Here is an 18,911-nt window from a genome sequence, read left to right on the forward strand (position 1 = left end):
AGTTACATTTGTGCCTCCTTTCTCTCTTTGCTTTCAGTCTAGGCTAAGGGCATCTACCCATGCAGTGATTATTCAAGAAGCACTTCAGAAATAAAATAGAAAACTTTAAACAATTCTTTTTTTTTAAATCCTCATCTGAGGATTCCCCCCCCCCCCCCCCCCCCATTGCTTTTCAGAGAGAGTGGAAGGGGAGAGAGAGAGAGAGACACACATGGGCTGGTTGCTTCCCGCAGGCACTCATGCCCTTGGCAGAATCAAACCCAGGACCCTTCAGTCCATGGGCCAGCACTCTAACCAGTAAGCCAAAGAGGCTAGGGTAAAAACTTTAAATAATTCTTATCCTAAGTAAGTTATCTCTCCATTCTCTCTCCCTCTCCCTTTCTCCATTCTGCCTCCCTTCTCACTCCTTAAAGGTCATTATTTCTCAGGAAATATTGACTAAAGTTTTCTAACTATTAATTTTTAGTTATATGCATCAGTTCTACATTTAAAATATTAGAACATGACAGATAAAATTAGAACTCTCTTTCACCATCCTTCTCATCCAAGTCTTCTCACAGAAAATCAGTTTGATCTATAGTACGTTCTTCCAGAGCTCTTAAAATTAGTTATTTAACCATATAAAATTAAGTTATATCACATGAAATTAGTAGTATTATTTTATGTGGGCTATTTTTTATCAGTGACATAGCAATGGTAATGATGATGGCAACTGACATTTATTGAGTACCTGTATTGGCATGCTTGGCATCATAAAAATTTAAGTGGTACTAATCTAATTCAATTCCATAAATATTTATTGACTACCTACCAAGTGCGATGCATAGAGCTTGGTGCCGTGGAGAAAACAGAAGAATAAAGTACTGCTCCAGGCCTTGGGGTGAGGGCCGCGTTTGCAGCTGGCGGGAGTTTCTGTAGTGAGTGTTCCAGTTCAGATGGTAGCAAAGCGCTGCGGGGAAATGGGCAGCCCAAGACACCCGGGCCCTCCTGGCAGGCCCGGAGCCAACCCCTTGGGGCAGTGGCCAAGCTGGTGGTTGCCCAGATTTGGTTTCGAGAGGCAAGAACTCAGGTGCTGTATCCTTGAGGGTGCCCGTGGCAGGAAGAGTCAGAGAGGCAAGTGGGAACCAATTTTCTTAAGGAGAAAGAGGGCAGCAGCCAGGAAACAAGATCTAATCCGGGTTTTTCCAGCCTCGGCACTATTGACAGAGGCCCAGCTGAGGGCTGTGCTTCTCCATTGGAGATGGCTGCGGTGACAGACAGTGGGGGAGACTGAGTTTTCATGTGGTCATGCTGAGAAGCTCAACTGTCATGCAGGAAAATGGCCCCCAGGGCAAGGGGAGAGTGGCAGGTACGGGCCCAACTGAGAAGCCTGTGGTGCTGGGAGGCCTCGGTCACCCTTCCCGAGAGCTCCTCTGAAGGTGCGCAATCCACCAGCCCTTCCCTTATGTCGGTCTCATTCTCCCTCCCCCTCCCCCTCCCCTTCACCAAACCTGCTTCTCCCAGCAACAGTGGGGAGGAGGGTTAGTGTGGTTGGCGCCTTGGCTTGCCCTAAAAACGGGGCTCCAATCTCAGAGTTCCTGGGGAGAGGGGAAATGGCTTTTTAGGTCAGGTCAGCAAACTTTTTCTGTAGAAGATAGGATTTGCAGCCACGTACGGTCTTTGTTACAGTTCCTCAACTTTATCATTGTAGCATGAAACCAATACGTGAGCAGATGGGCGTGGCTTTGTTCCAATCCATCCTTTTACATATTTATATACATATATGTATGTGTGTATATATGTGTGTGTGTGTGTGTGTGTGTATATATATGTATATAATTGATTTTAGAGAGAGAAAGGGAGAGGGAAAGAGAGACAAACATCGATGAGAGAGAAACATCGACTGGCTGCTCCCTGCACGCCCCCTACTTGGATCAATCCCACAACCCGGGCATGTGTCGACTGGGAATCGAACTGTGACCTCTTGGTGCATGGGATGACGCTAAATCCACTGAGCCACCCCAGCCACACCAATCCATCTTTACTCACAAAAGCAGATTTGGCCCATAGGCTATAGTTTGGTGCTTCCTGTCCTAGTGGGGATACCAGGACCCTTCCCAAACCATAGTTTCATGTAAGGGCAGATAATACAAATAGAAGTGAGTAGGTGGGAAAGCTGGAGGGCTGGAGAAAGTTATGATCAGATCAGGAATTTGGGAAGCTGAGATGTGTTAGTCTTGAGGATAACCCATTCTAAGTTGTAACTGTTCTATTGAGTGGCTGACACGAGGGAAGATGAGGGAAATGGAATCGTGTGGACCTGAAGCCATGTGTTGGAGGGGTCAGCAGTATGCATGAATGATGAAGTATCAGAGAAGGTGGGTAGGGGTGAAGCAGATGACAGCAAGTCACATTCTGAAGCTGTCAAAGGAGTGATGGCTTAGTCCCTTCTCCATTGCAGACAGATTTTATATATAGTCGGATTATAGTATATGTGTACTTACTTTATGCTAATTCAGTGCTATGCTCTTGGGAAATAGAGAAGAATTTTTTAAGTGCAAACAATTCCACTCTGGAGGTGAAGCATAAAATAGGACACAAGACTCAGCTTTTTCCTTAGCTGTTCTCAGTTTTATGTGCCACTCATAACATGAGCAGCTCATAAAGCAGCTACTTCTTTCTGTCTGTCTCTGTGTACCTACCTATGTACCTGGTAAGCATTTATATCATGTTTAGTCAGGTACAGTGCTGAACAATTTATAAATATCACCTAACTTAACCTGTATAACAACCCTAGGAAGCAGGAAATATCACTCTCCCCATTGTATTAGGCTAGGCTAGGCTATGTTGCTGTTAGAACCCTACCAGAACACCAGTGGCTTAACCCAGTAACAGCTTGTTTTGTTCATACAATGGCTGGCCCAGGTTGGACAGCCCTCGTATGAATTATAACTATTTGGAACATAGGATCTTTGAGGTAACTGAAGTAAAGGAAGGAAAGGCTGGAGGAGGCACCCTAGTTCTTAACCTTCTCGCCTCTCCTTACTTTACCTCCTCACATGGCCCCGAACCAACTGCAAGGAAGACTGTGATATGTAAGGGAATGCATGGATTTTCTACTTGTACTAGTTGTCATGATGACAGCCACATTTCAGGGAAAGAACTGAGGCACAAAGGAATTATGGAAGTTACTTGCCCAAGGTCACAAGCTGGTAAATAGCAGAGGAGGGATTTGAGGAAGCCTGGCTGCGAGTCCATGCTGCTAAGGACATGGCTGATTACACTACTACGGCCTCTTACCACCTGGTCCTTAGAGTGATTTGTACTAAGACTGGGAGAAAACTGCCTGTGCGAGGCTGACTGAAAGCTGTTAGGTCTTTATGTGGGTCATTTAAGGGGTGTGAAGGGAAAATTTTGACTGATGTGATTTTCATCTATGTCCTGACTTTAGAGTGTAACCCGTGTAAGTGCAAATCCTCTGTATATTATGTGTGTGCTGGTACTCAGATACTCCTGTCTACCAACCTGGGGAGCCCTCTAAACTGTGAGTTTGGGTCTTAATGTTCTTGGTAGGACAAACTCTACCCAGCTGTCTTCAGTGCTCGACATCACTGTACCGTCTGATCACAGCTGGGAGGCTAGGATTATTTGTCACGGGGTGGCTGCCTCTTGCTTGTCACAGACATGATGGGCCCTTCTCACAAAGTTTCCCCATAATTTAACATGCTCTTCACTCTGTCCATTCCATCCCTTCTCAGTTACCCATTTCTTTCCCATGACTTAAAAAAACGAACCAAAAAACTGCATTTTTATGTAGCCAGGGATGTTGACAACCCTTTAAAAATTCTCTTAGGTTTACAAAAATAACAATATTTATCATATATAAAATACACCTATTTGTTAAATAAACTATATTATGAAAAGGAAATGTTTAAAATCAAGGCTAATCATAAAATTAATTAGAGCTAAAAAACCTTCCAAAAGGATGCTTCACCCCAAATAGCAGGAACATTTAGTTTCTCTTCTCTATAATGCTGTAGGTTTCCTGCTGTCCACAGAGATGCTTTAGGAATTAATGATTACAGAGCTAAAGGGTGTTTGCTCTAGTTCTGTTCATTCCGTTTCTTGCTGTCTGCAGGAGACATTTATGTTTTGTTCCAGCCCTGCATTGATTTCCCCCTTCTCTTGGCTACCGAACGTCCTCACTCTCGGTTCGTGTAGACAGTGAGCCAGCTGACCCCGCCTTGGCTCTGCGCTGGGCATTTGAGCTGGCCTGGCCGATCCCAGCAGTGAATCCACCTCACCAGCGTGGTTAACCCCAATTGGTTCAATCAGAGATAATCGAGAGATTTTTCAAGAAGCAACCAAGAAAGATTTTCGCTCTTTTCCTCTAGATTTGAAGCTTTGAGGTGACAAGCCTTGAGCTGCTGAGGGCAAGAAGCTAAAGAGATTATGCCAGACATACAGCAGAGCTGAGAGGTGGCCAGGGCCTCAGTCCCTGTGGCATTGTTTAAACCTGTCTATCAGGCTATGCTTAAAGCCAGCCCTACCCCTGTTAAGTGAGCCAATAAATGCCTTTTTTTTTCTTTTTTACTTAAACCAGTTTGAGTTAGGTTTCTAATGCTTTCAAACAAGAGTTCTGACTAACATGTATTACTACATGATATTTACCCAACTACCCTCCAATATTACATATTAGCTGTCTCTGGGTTCTGCTGCAGTAACAAACAACCCTCAAATCTCAGTGCCTTATAACAACAAAGGTTTATTCTTCACACTGTGATATGCTGGCTGCATGTTACCTTTGGCTTTGCTCCATGTCTCTTCATTCTGGGAGAAGAGCAGTGGCCAACCCATGCAATGGCAAACATTATTTCTGCTCACATTTCAGTGGCCAGTGCAAGTTCCATAGCAGTGCTATAGGGAAGCTGACCCCACCAAAAGGGAGAAATCGAAAGGCATATGGCAAAGAGTAGGGATGCAGAGCTTACAGGGAAAGGAGTAATAATGGGAACAACAGTACCGTGCACTGCATGCGCGACCAGAGTTGAGCTGTTTTCCTCCCCGCCTTTCAGCAGCGGTGGGTCCAGCGTATCTCCCGTTGGCCTCCTTCCTGTTTATGAATCCAACACCATCCTCTCTTGTGATACACAGTCATGATTCAACCATTCAGTCAGAAGCAGTGGAACTATGCGCTATCATATTAAGGGCCGGAAGAATTTCACTTTTTATTTTAACTGAAAAGAATTGGTCAGATTCATTTGCAAGAATAAATCACTAAGCACAGGGACAAAACTGCACTGCTGCCTCTCTGGTCCAGGTCCCCGGGGGGAAGGTTTAGAAAGACATCTTTAAAGCAGAGAGCTTCAATGAAACAAAGTTTGTGTTTTAGAAGAGAAAAGAAAAGGTTGCTTTGGGTGAAATGTCTTTTCAGCTAAGTTCTATCTACCCTTTGATAAACAAAAGGGAAAAATCCACAATACTTTCATGGCGCTGAAAGGTATCTTATAACCAAAACCTGAGGTGAAAACAAAAGTGTCACCATGTCGTTTGAGGACAAGCACCAGCTGTGTGATAGTCTGTTGGCGCTGAGGATAACAGTGGGATGGAAATGCTCATGCCTTCAAAATGGCACAGTAAACAGTATGCATCTTGCACTAAAGATCATAATTAAATGGTGGCATGGCAGAAACTTTGCTGTCATTCCCTGTTGAAAGAAAGAACCCTTTTAATTTATTTTGTCTTATGGCAAGGTAGACATCTGTCAGTGATTTCATAGGCCAGAGAGACTCGTGAGGACAACAAATCATGTTTGGTCTTTATATTAGCGTTGGTCTTCAAACAGGAAGGCAGGAGAGCTGTTTCCTGAGTTTGGGACATATTGGGATAGGTAAATCTGCTAAGGGCCTCTGCCCGGCATGAGGTTTGGCGTGTTGGTGGCCCCTTCTCTGCGACAGTTGGCTTCCTTTCCTTCCTCCTGTTGTTTCTAGGAAGGAGCTCAGGGAACCTGTAGGAGGCAGCATGGCAGACACATCTGGATCTCAATTTAAGAAGTCACCCCCAAATTAGTGGCTTAAAACAACACAAATTTACTCTCATGCAGTTCTGGAGGCTGGCAGTCCAAAAATCAGTTCCTTCTGGAGGCTGTAGGGGAAAATTTGTTTTCTTGCCTTTTGTAGTTTCTGGAGGCCACCTGTGTTCTAGAGGGATCGTGACCCTTCCTTGCATCACTCTGACCTCTGGTTCCTATTGTCACATCTCCTTCTGCATAAGGACCCTTGTGATTATGTTATTAGGCCTGCCTGGATAACCACAAGATCTGATCACATCTACAAAGTCCATTTTGCCATGCAAGGGAACATATGTGTTCACAGAGAGTGGAGATTGGACGTGGACATCTCGGGAGGCTGTTATGCGGCCTGCCACAGTCTGGTCCCCTGGAACTAAGCCCTTCACATCCCTGAGCCATGCTCTTCTCTCCTGTACCATGGGATGGGATAATACCTGCATTGAGGGTTGCTGGGAGGATTCAGGGTGGTTTCAGTGTTCTCTGTTGCAAGCCACAGAAATTGAAGGGCTACTTAAGGAAAAAGAGTATGTATTAGAAGCAAAAAGATAACTCACAAACCTGGAGGAAAAGGTAAGGACCAGGCCTTAGAAAGCAGGTGCAGGGGTCTAGGGAGCACAGGCTAGTGACCCGTCTTTAAGGCACCCTGCCAGGGAGAATCCTGTCTCTGACAGTCCACTCGGGAGTCTTGATCCAGGGAAACAGCATCTGCTTGGCTGAGCTTGGGGCTCAGGTGCACTCCTTGGTCACATCAGGGCAAGGCACTGTGACCCATATTCTGCCCAATTCAGAGAGGGGGAACCTATCAAAGCAGAACCTAAGAGCTGAGAGCAAGGAAGAGGGGAAGGAATGATGAGCGGCTGAAAATGAAAGATAGCCACTGTGGAGGGCTCAGAGTAGGTGTTCAAAGAATGATAAATATTATTTTGTACTTAATCTTAAAAGAGTGGTAGCCACGGCTTTAGCAAGATGAAGCATGGGTAGTAGAATGACTAAGCAAGTGAAAGTCAGAATATCTGCATTTACCCTCCGATCTTTCTCTCATAAACTTGACATTAGAGGAAGTTCGCTATTTATCATTTGAAAATATTTATTAAATACTTACTTTGTTCTAGACATTTTTCTAGGTACCATGAATAGCGTGGAGAATGTGGGTCTCATGGAGTTTCCATGGTAGTGGGAAGACAGGCAATAACCAAACTAACAAATGAACTTACTGTTCGATGTAAAGAAGATCCAGCGCCTTGAAGGGAAATAAAGCAGAGTCGGTAGGCAGAGAGTGACAGGGCTGGGCCAGAGGTGTAGTGGTTTAGACAGATGCTAGGAAAGGCTCCTCTCTCTGACGAGGTGACACGTGCACAGGGCACGAGTGACAGAGTGGGGCCAGCCTGGCAAAGGTGGAGGGAAGTGTTCCAGGCGGCGGGCAGTGCATGAAGGCCGGGCAAGGGGAACAGACTTGGCCGGTGCGGCAGGAGGCGGCGAGGGAGGCTGAGAGCCCGGAGGAAGTAGGCCAGAGAGGCTGGCTGGGGTGGGGCTTGGACGCCGTGATAAAGAGCTTGAATTTTCTTCTTTCTTTTGAATGTGATAGGAAACTATTGGAGTAGAATGATCCAATTTATCTTTAAAAGCGATCACTCTGGTGGCTGGATGGATAGTTGACTATCAGCTCTGTTAGTGCAAGCAGGGAGGCCAGTGAGGAGGTGATGGCAGCCTGGAGAGGAGGAGGTAAGAAGAGCTTGGATGTGGGATATATTTTGGTGTTGGAACCAAGACTTATTGCTGGGTTGGATGTGGGGTGAGAGAGAGAAGGCAAGGATGGCTTGAAAACTTCCGCCCGAGCAGCTGTCTGAACGGGGAGCCATTTACTGAAATGAAGTGGAGGAAAGTTCCATGTGGAAAATTTAATGCGTTTAGTGAAGAATCACAGCTTATTGGGAATAAAATCTGAAACTTTTATTTCTGTCCCCAGTAACTGCTTCACTATAGTACACTGACTCTCTTCCGTTTGGGAAGCCACCGTGAATAACTTTGGGGGGGGGGGGGATGTTAATTCCATATCTTCTGGGGCACTCTGTTTTTAGATAGCCTCCTTTCACTGTTTGGATTCATCTTGTTTATTTTTAAATCCTTAATCTTCAGTGCCATTCTGGGAGTAAAACTCATCTTTTCCTCTTTGCCTAGTTCCAGCCACAACTGTCTATGATCCAGGGATCCCTGCAGGAGGGGAAGTGACCTCTTTATTTCCACTAGTCTCTGTCTGTGGGCAACAAGCCTCATAGCCTCCATAGTGCCTGCGACTTTGTCACTAAAAGCAATCAGATATTTTACGTCACATTACAGTTGGTGCAGCGATTGTAAAATATTACACTTGTCACTCCTTTCAAATTACACTAGTTAATTGAGCTGCATTAGCTCTTCTTATTTACTGCATAACTTGGAAGCACATATATTACTATATCACTAACTTTTTAAGCATTGTGATAACTTTATTTTGATGTAATTGGTTTGCTTTTCAATCTTATGTATTTAAAAAACATTATTCTGAGAAGGACTCCCACCTGCCAAAGTGGAAAGGCATCTGTGGCAGAAAACAGGTTTTGGTCCCTTCAGGGGTTGGCAGGGTGGGAAGGCTCCTTTCCCACTGATGGGAGGAAGGTGGTCTGCTCTTCCCATAAACCCACCTCCCCTCCCACCGCCACCTTGCCTGGCTCACCAATTACAGCAAGAGGAGGGAGACTCAATAACGCAGCAATCTGGGCATATTTATGAAAAAGCATAAAAATCACCCTGATTTTTAACATGGCTATGCATGCGGCCCAAGGTTGAGCATGAGGTCTTGTAGCAGGTTGTTAGTGAGAGCTGGTAACTGGACCCATATGCAGCTTCCAATGAAAGGGTGGTAACCTGCGACTCCACTCTGTTTACCTAGGAGAGTGAGTCAGCCTGATGCTGGGTGATAACTGCTTGTTGGTTCCAGGGTGGAGCTGCTGAGATGGTGAAAGCAAAGTCACATCCTAGTAACCGTGATTTCTCAGTGTGCTTTAAGGCTGCTGGAGGGTCAGGCAGCCAGCTCTCCCTGCCGGCTTTGGGAGTTATCCCTCTCATCATAGGAGGCTGGGACGGAAAGAATCTCGTGAGAGGCCATCCTCATGGCCAGTCACTCGCTGTCTGGATGGACCATTCCAGTTAACCAACCTCTATTGTACTTCTTCCAAATATTTGAAGTTCATTCCTGAAGACTGTGATGTCTTCAACGAGAATGCTTGGGAAACCAGTGAAGGCTGAGGGCAGGGATGGGTGATCTCTTTTACTGACTAGAGGGCAAGCAGTATCCAATACTGGGCTTGCGGAAGGCTTTATGACAGTGTTGGTTTAGGGTCTGCGTCGTTTGTCAATGGCTTTGCATCTGGGTTGTACGCTCATGTTCCAAGAAAACAACTTAGTCTCTTACCTAATGGTAAGTGGATAGAATTTGGATCATGAGATTTAAATTTCAATATAAAGCAAGCTTTTCTCCTTTCTGCTTTATTTTGCTTGAATGCCATTTTGGATGCTACCTCTTGTCTTAGAACTGGATGGAGAAATTAATAAAGACTAAATTCTCAGCTTCTCTTATGTGTCTTGTACTATGCTCTATCTTCTTTAGGTCCTGCAGATCTCTCGCTTAGCATCCAAAAAGGGGGCAAGGTGTGTGTATTACACACACACACAATCAGAAAAATTAATTCTTGTTCTTTCTCAGAATTAAAGCATTGATTCTTGAGATTCAGATACATTTAATTCACATGAAATAATTTGGGGAAAAAAGAACATGACATGAGCGTTACCAATAAAACAGTTCTTACTGGAAGAGTACTGGCAGTGCTGTTTTGCTCTGGGACGTGCAAAGCTGCCTGCTCTGGGGCTGGCTGAAACCCGCGAGGAGCCTCAGCTGCCTTCCCCTGTGACTGGCGCGCTCATCTTCTCCCCCTCCCCACTCCCCCGTGATGAGTGGCCGCCTCTACTCAATCTCTTATTTTTATTTGACCTGGAGCCAGTTGCACTGATTCCAAAAGAGAGAAAAGGGCCTGTCTTGTTTTCTTTGATTGCAAGCTGGCCTGCTGAAATGATTGATAATTCCCAGGGACTATTCTCTGAAGATTAAGTTCTTTTCATTTGGCCTGACTTGCACTGGCTCTCTCATACTTACTCTTGGTTTGAGAACTGGACAGCACCCCTTATTTAGCCATGAAAGCAGGGATGTCACTAAAGGTGGCCTCATATTACTGCCTTCAGGCCTATTAGAAACCCGCTCGCCTTTGGAAACATTGTGATGCAGAGCGGTTGAGGGTTTCCTTACTGGTGAAAGCCCTTTGTTGGGCTGGCCCAGCCTGTGGGTCCCAGATTTGCAGCTCTCCTTTTCTACTGCGATTCCAAAACAGGAATACTGTTACTTTGAGTATTTCATGACATCAGTGGAGAAAACATATTTAAAGCAGGAAAGCTGCAGCTGAATGGAAAGGTGCTGTCGAATGTCCCCCAGATACAAGTGACAAACGCCACTGTGTTCTGCTGTCCTGACACTGGGTTTCCCTGTGCAGCTTCAGACAAGTGGGTACCTGCCCAGTTGTTGCTATAAGGGCTAACCAAGAGGGCATATTCCCTATTACAGCTTTTTCCCCTCATCATTTTCTTCTAGGCAAGTGACTGGGTTTTGCTCTGCTTGACACTTGAGCTGTGAGACCCTTTATTCCCTATTTGTGACCTGGTGAGCTGCCCTTCTCTTCTCTTTGGGACGTTCTCTGTGTTTCCTGGCCAGTTTGCATTCTTGGCAGAAAATGGTCAGTGACCTTGAACGAGTCCCTCTGTTCCTCTGTGCCTCAGTTTCTTCATTCTACAAGAAGAATCACAGTAACTCATTAGTGTTGTGAGGACTGAATAAAACTGTGTGTGGAAAGTGCAAGGCACACTGTGCCAGGCACAGGGGCTTATTCCACAGTATTTATTGAGTGTCTACTCTGTGCCTGGCTTGTCCTAAGTGCTGAACGACCCAGAGGAGCAAACACAGGCCCCATCTCTGCCCTCGCAGTGCTTTCAGTTCAGTTGAGGATTTGGGCATTAATTAGATAATCACGGAGTTCTATCTCCAAATTGGGCCAAGGACTAGAAAGGAAAATTGCACAGGACTCCACTGGGCCCCGACCTAATCAAAAGACATCTTTCAATAGCATTCAAGAGAGATAGGAAGAAAGAATAAGGGTGAATTAGAGAAAAAGGTGTCAGGCCCCCAACCCTAAGGTGCCTTTGAGCAAATTAGGAAAGACACTCCTAGAGGAGGGCAGATGCATCCCTTGCCCCAGGGCAGATGCAGCGTGGCTCATGGCTCGTGGAGCAGAGCCTGGCGGGGCTTTCAGTTCCCTACGCCCAGCTGGGTGCTCATGAGCAGAGAGCAACCTGCACAGCTGTGTCATGTCCTGGCTTGGGTAAGAGGTCACTGGAGGCAGAGGAAGCCCTCAGCAAAGCCCTGAGGTGGGAGGGCATGTCTGAGGGGATGAAGAGGCTGGCATGGCTGGAGCACAAGGAGCAAGGCTGACTGGAGGGCCCGGAAGGCGCTCAGCACATACCAGCTGGCGTTAATTCAGGATGGCATTATTCTGAATTCACTGCTGGCAGACCAAGGTCAGAGAAACACTGAGGGCTTCCTAGAAGCCATTGGTTTTTAGCGAAGGAGATTTACTAAAGGGATGTGATTTGTTGGTGTCAGAGTATAAGGACAGTGGACGAAGAGACATTTAATGTGGAAAGCTGGGAGCTGATGCCTCTCCAGTGGCCAGCCTCCAGCTAAACAAGAATGCTCCATCTGCCACAGCCCAAAGACACGGCTGTTAGACAAGAGGAAATGAAAACAAAAATGGAACCAGAAAAAGAAGCCACCACATCATTCAAAAATGGAGACAACACTAGGGAAAGATTTCTGACACTGCTATCATTTTGAGGGTGTAATGATCTCTCCAAGAAGTAGAAGTGCCTCCTTTGTGGGTATCGTAGAAAGGGAGGGTCTGCGTGGTTGGAGACCCAGCACCTGGCAACAGTGCTGCTCACCAGAAATGCCCTTGCTAACCTCCAGGGTTCTCCCTGGCTGTGATTTCTTTGATTCTGGAATAATTCTAAAGAGCATTCATTCATTCACACAAATACACTGTTTGAAGGGTGATGTTTTTGGTGGTGGTGGTTTTTAAGTCCCAGTTGAGAGGGAAGTAAAAGCCCAGACCCTTGAGGATCCTGCACTGTTGGCAGTTAGCTTGGCAGTCTGTGTCTAGTTGAGGTCTGGTGTGAGCACGGCATTGTGAGGGAAGCCTGGGGTTTGGGATTGGATTGGTGTGGGCTCTGACTAGGCCACTAGAAGCCGTGTGACCTTGGACAGGTTAGTCAGCCTCTCTATACATGGGACTTAGAGTAAATTCAAGTGATGGCAGTCGCTAGGGAGAGCTCCAAACCCAGGGCACTTGGGAGTCCCTCACTTGCAAAGCCACATCTGGGATCCTGCGCTGGGAACAGCCTCGCTATGATCCATGTCCTTCCAGAGGTTATTCTTTTTGTACTGCATCTGAAATGTCTTGACTTCTGCTTTGCAGAGGTAGCTGTGCTTTGGGGAAACATAAGGAACCAAAATTAAGTCAGACTTGTAAGTTCTTGTCAGCAATTAGTATCTCTATAAAACTTTTAGGAGAAAAAAAGAAAAGAGAATTTAGCCATGGTTTTTAAATATGGTATCCGTGCCCTAGAATCACATCCCAATCTGAGAAATCCCTCGATAGCAGACACTGTCAACTGACCCAGCACTTGAGACCTTTTATTGCTTGTTAAGATATAGTAGAACTTAACTTAAAAATATTCTTGAATTTATGCCACATTAAATTGGAATGCACACCAATCAGAGATAAATTCCAGTATTTTGCTTTCAGAAAAGAGACGGATTACTTAATTCCCCTTCAATAGAAAGTTGGGAAAAGAGCCCTTTGTTATGTGCCAGTCATATGCAGGTGTCAGGGTCCCTTCTGCTCTTTCTCCCGCTCTGTGTCTACATAGCCTTATGTCAGTAATGCGTATGTTGTGCCTTCAGGACCAACACACACCTTCACCAACCTCAGTCCTTCAAAGCAGAGCAGGCTAACAGTGATTTAAGATTATGCTGGTTAAAAACCAAAAATCCATCCCAGGTTTTAAAATCAAAAATGCCATCTCAAGTCTAAACTTTTCTATCAAAAGTGACATTGTTGCTTTCTAAGAATGGGAATGGATGAGGCACTTAATCAGAGAGGCCATTATATTGTTAAAGACCTTGCTGAGGCTGAGGGATGGATTCTCATGGGCATCTGACCATTATTGCGTTTCAGCCCCCGGCCGCCAATCCCACTGTCCCTCCTGCTGACCGAAGAGGAAGCAGCGCTGTGCATCCAGTCCTTCTGGAGAGCCTACCTGGTGAGTCACGTGCGATTTCGGCATTCAGCCTGATGGGGACTTGCGGATGCGGAGGGCCCATGGGAAAATAGATGAATTTGAAACAGGATATTATAGCTAACGTCCAGACCTCAGAAACAGGATTCTCTGTAAAGAGTTCTCAAGAGGGATTTAGAATTTTTACCAAAACTTATTTTGCAATTATCATTAAAAGTACCCTCCAGCCTTTTAAAGTTGGGTTGAGTGGCCTGTATTACCTAAAAAATAATATTACAGCCCTGGCTGGGTGGCTTAGTTGTTCGGAGCATTGTCCCTTATGCCAGAAGGTTTTGGGCTCAGTTCCTGGCCAGGGCACAGGTTCATTCCCAGGCTGGGTGGAACTGATTGATGTTTCTCTTACATCAGTGTTTCTCTCTTTCCCATCCTCTCCCTCTAAAATCAATTTAAAAAAATCAATAAAAGCATATCCTCGGGTGAGGATTATAAAATAATATTACATATATACAGAGAACAATACATGTTCATTTTAGAAAAAAGTTGGACAATCCAGATAATTCACATATAGCAAATAAAAAATAAAAATATTTGAGTCACTTATAACTGTCACCGAAAGATTATCATTGTTGACATTTTCATGTAAACATTTCCAAATCTTAAAAATCTTAATACATAAAATATATAAATACCTAACATATAGAAAGTAACCTTTTCTTTAAAAACTTGTCTTTTCTAACCACTTTCCTGTTGGTTATTTCCGATGTGTCATTATTATAATAAATGCTGCAATACATTTCTTTGTGCAGCATCCTTGCACATTTGTCAGGGTGTTTATGTAGAAGGAATTCTAGAAGTGAAATTTCTAGCTCAGAAGGTGAGTTTCTTTCTAAAGCTCCTGATCTGTACTGTCATGTGGCCCTTCAGGAAGGAAGCACTTTTTAAAATTCTTACCAAATACATATGATGGTGTATCTCATGCTAAAGAGCATACAACCTCTCTGATTAGTTGGCAATTAGACTATTAATGTTAAGAAGCTTCTAGACAAACGTGAAGCTCCCATTTCTAGGTAGTAGCATGACTTCACCCACGTCTGAGTGTCAGACATCAGTGGAACGAGTTTAGACTTGATATCAGCAGTGGCAAACGTTGCCACAGGAGAAGGTCCCAGTGGACTTACATGGAGACCAAAGATGCACTCAGAGCTGGTGTGGGAGGAAGACTGAGGTGAACGCACCAGCAAACAGTTATCCATCAAGAAGTTAGATGGACTCTAATGAGCTACAATCAGCCAATCGACAGAATGCCTGTTACATGACCATTCAATGGGACTGGCCTTGATTACTGTCTAAAGTGATACTGTCCAGTCATTCCACTACTTTTGAATGTGGCACATTCCTGAAAACATGGGTCGGAGTCAAGTGTGAAAGTTGCACGATAGACCTGCACATTATAAGCAGCAGTCTTTTCCCAAATTAAAAACCAGTTACAGGCTTTGCAGACGCCGCTGCCCCGGAGCCATCCGTGCCCAGCGTTGATGAACCCCACCATGTTCTTTGACATCGCCATGGACGACCAGCCCTTGGGCCGTGTTTCCTTTGAGCTGTTTGCAGACAAAGTTCCAAAGACAGCAGAAAACTTTCCTGCTCTGAGCCCTGGGAAGAAGGGATTTGGTTATAAAGGTTTCTGCTTTCACAGAATTACTCCGGGATTTGTGTGCCAGGTGGTGACCTCATAGCCACAATGGCACAGGTGGCAAGTCCATCTATGGGGAGAAATTTGATGATGAGAATTTCATCCTGAAGCACTTCGTCCTGGCATCTTGTCCATGGCAAATGCTGGACCCAGCACGATGGCTCCCAGTTTTTCTTCTGCACTGCAAGCCTGAGTGGTTGGATGGCAGGTGTGTGCTCTTCGGCCAGGTGAGAGACGACATGGATATTGTGGCAGCCATGGAGTGCTGTGGGTCCAAGAATGGCAAGGCCAGAAAGAAGATCACCACTGCTGACTGTGGACAATGCTAATAAATTTGATTTTAGTTTAATTAACTACCAGACCATTCCTTCTGTAGCTCAGGAGAGCCCCCCTTCACCTTATCTGCCTGGAATGTTCTATAACCTTCGTGCTCTGACTACAGTTCATTGGGTTTCATATTTTCCTTACCCCTTCCAAGTCTAGCTGGATTGCAGAGTTACGTTTATGATTATGAAATAAAAACTAAAAAAATAAAACCTAGTTACAAAATCCTGTCATTCCCTACAATTTAGATGTGATCTTTGATGATGTTTTCTTTTCAGCTTTTCAAATTGTATAAATGTGGTCTTTTTCCTTCATAATCGACCACTAGTGAGTTAGCTTAAGTTCGGTTATATCCAGCCCAGGCCAAAGATTGCTGCTTCCAAGTGCTTCTTGAGTTCCATCTTTATTATCAGTGTATTTCATTTATGAGACTTATACTTTTTATACTAAAATCAGCAATTTCACTTTTCTACTTTGTGTTCCTTTTTATGAAATAATAAGAAATGCAATAAAATAGTAATTTTTAGGTTTTGTTTCTTTAATACAGCAAAGCCCTTTCTTCAAACCAAATCATACCCAGCGGCCTGGTATGTAACCAGTATATAACAACAAAAGGACTGTTCTCTCCCTGATTCTTCCAGGCAATAAAGCATCCCTGCTCCACCCTCCACATGCCGGGGCCTGTGTTATGGGCACAAAATGAAAAAGTCTGTAAGGCAGACACATTCAACTCATTACACCAACACTGCCACATAAAAGGATGTCCCACATCTTTATCCAGTCCTCTGTCGCAGGACAGTTTGATTGTTTCCTGTCTTGGCCACATGACTAATGCTGCAATGAACATAGGGGTGCATATATCTTTGTGAATACATGTATTCGAGTTTTTCCGGTATATATTCAGGAGAGGGGTTGCTGGGTCGTATGGTAACTCTATTCTTAATTTTTTGAGGAATCACCAGACTGTTTTCCATAGTGGCTGTAGCAGTCTACATTTCTACCAGACCTGAATGAGGTTTCCCTTTTTCCACAGCCTCTCCAACACTTGTTATTGCTTGTCTTGTTGATAAAAGACACTCTGACAGGTGGGAGGTGGTATCTCATTGTAGTTTTGATCTGCATTTCCCTAATTGCTAGTGAGACTGAACATCTTTTCATATATCTATTGGCTGTTCGTATGCCTTCTTGGGAGAGGTGTCTGTTCAGGTCCTCTGCCCACTTTATTGATTGGGTTGTTTGGTGTTGAATTTTATGAGTTCTATAAATTAAACCTTTGTCGGAGCTACTGTTTGCAAATATCATCTTCCATCTGGTTGGCTGCCTCTTTGTTTTGTTGTTGGTTTCTTTTGCTGTGCAGAAGCTTTCTAGTTTGATATAGTTCCATTCATTTATTTTTGCCTTTACTTTCCTTGCCTTTAGGGTCAAATTCATAAAACGTTCTCTAAAATCAAGATCCATAAGTTTGGTACCTATGTTTTCTTCTATGTAACTTATTGTTTTGGATCTTATATTTAGGTCTTTGATCCATTTTGAATTAATTTTTGTACATGGGAACAAACTGTAATCCAGTTTCATTCTTTTGCATGTGCCTTTCCAGTTGTCCCAGCACCATTTATTGAAGAGACTATCTTTATTCCATTGTGTGTTTCTGGCTCATTTGTTGAAAATTATCTGCCCATATACATGTGGTTTTATATCTGGGCTCTGTATTCTATTCCACTGATGTGTGTCTATTTCCCTGACAATACCATACTGTTTTGATTATTGTAGCTTTGTAATATAATTAAAATTTAGGTAGCTGATACCTCCAGCTTCGTTCTTTTTTCTCAGGATTGCTGTGGCTATTTGGGTCTTTTGTGGTTCTATACAAATCTGATGATTTCTTGTTCTATTTCTTTAAAAAATGCTGTTGGGATTTTGATGGGGATTGCATTAAATCTGTATATTGCTTTGGATACTATGGCCATTTTAACTATGTTAATTCTTCTAATCCATGAGCGTGGGATATTATTCCATTTTCTTGTGTCTTTCAATCTCTTTTAATAATGCTTGGTAATTTTCAGTATATAGGCCTTTAGGTTCTTTGTTAAGTTTATTCCTAGGTATTTTATTTTTTTGGTTGTAATTGCAAAAGGAATTGTTTTTTCCATTTCTTCTTCTGAAGTTTTATTGTTAGTATACAGGAAGGCAGTGGATTTTTGTACATTGATTTTTGTATCCTTTAACTTTACTGTATTTGTTTATTATTTCTAATAGTTTTTTTGGTGGAGTCTTTAGGGTTTTCTATATACAGAATCATGTCTTCTGCAAAAAATGTGTTTAACTACTTCCTTCCCTATTTGGATGCCTTTTATTTCTTTCTCTTGCCTTATTGCTCTGGCTAGGACTTCCAGAGCTATGTTGAATAAAAGTGATGAGAATGGATATCCTTGCCTGTTCCTGATCTTAGAGGAAAAGCTTTCAGTTTTTCACCAATGAGTATATTAGCTGAGGGTTTATCATGTATGGCCTTTATTATGTTGAGGTACTTTCCTTAAATTCATATTTTATTGTGTATTAATCATAAATGGATGTTATATCTCATCAAATGCTTTTTCTGCATCTATTGATAAGATCATATTATTTTTATCTTTTCTTTTGCTAATGTGGTATATCACATTGATTGACTTGTGTATGTGGAACCATCCTTGTCCCCCTGGGATAAGCCCCACTTGATCGTTATGGATTATTTTTTTGATGTAATGTATTCGATTTGCTAGTGTTTTCTTTAGGATTTTTGCATCTGTATTCTTCAGAGATATTGGCCTGTAGGGTTTTTTTGTGTATGCGTGCTGTCCTTGCCAGGTTTTGGTACCGGGGTTATATTGGCCACATAAAATGTGTTAGGAAGTGTTGCCTCTTCTTTAATTTTTTGGAAGATTTTGAGAAGGATAGGTTTTAAATCTTCCTTGAATGTTTGATAGAATTCACTGGTGAAGCCATCAGGTCCTGGACTTTTATTTTTGGGGAGGTTTTTGATGGTTGTTTCAAATTCCTCACTGTTTATTATTATTCTTAGATTTTCCATTTCCTTATGATTCAGTCTAAGAAGGTATAAATTTTCAGGAATTTATCCATTTCTTCTAGGTTATTGAAGTTGGTGGCATGTAGTCTTTCATAATATTCTAGTTTGATTCTTGTATATCTGTGATGTCTGTGGTGACTTCTCCTCTCTCCTTTCTGATTTTGTTTATATGAGTCTTTTCCCTTTTTCCTTTGTGAGCCAGGTGTTTGTCAATTTTATTAATATTTTCAAAGAACCAGCTCTTTGTTGTATTAATTTTTGTATAGTCTTTTTGTTCTCTATTTCATTCAATTCTGCTCTAATTTTTATGATTTCCTTTCTTCTGCTGACTTTGGGTTGCTTTTGTT

General features: G+C 43.4%; 1 protein-coding gene and 1 pseudogene across 1 annotated transcript in view; both read left to right on the top strand.

Moving 5' to 3' along the window:
- IQCK (IQ motif containing K) overlaps positions 1 to 18,911 on the top strand; it is a 74,053-nt gene that overhangs the window by 29,434 nt on the left and 25,708 nt on the right. Inside the window, exon 7 of the mRNA XM_087815227.1 lies at positions 13,423 to 13,507. Coding sequence (XP_087671353.1) covers positions 13,423 to 13,507 — 85 coding nt within the window. The remainder of the gene's footprint in view (positions 1 to 13,422; positions 13,508 to 18,911) is intronic.
- On the top strand, positions 13,543 to 17,802 carry LOC148093597 (peptidyl-prolyl cis-trans isomerase A pseudogene; annotated as a pseudogene).

The sequence above is a fragment of the Miniopterus natalensis genome, chromosome 3 (assembly GCF_054644295.1).
Source record: "Miniopterus natalensis isolate mMinNat1 chromosome 3, mMinNat1.hap1, whole genome shotgun sequence".
NCBI lineage: Eukaryota > Metazoa > Chordata > Mammalia > Chiroptera > Miniopteridae > Miniopterus > Miniopterus natalensis.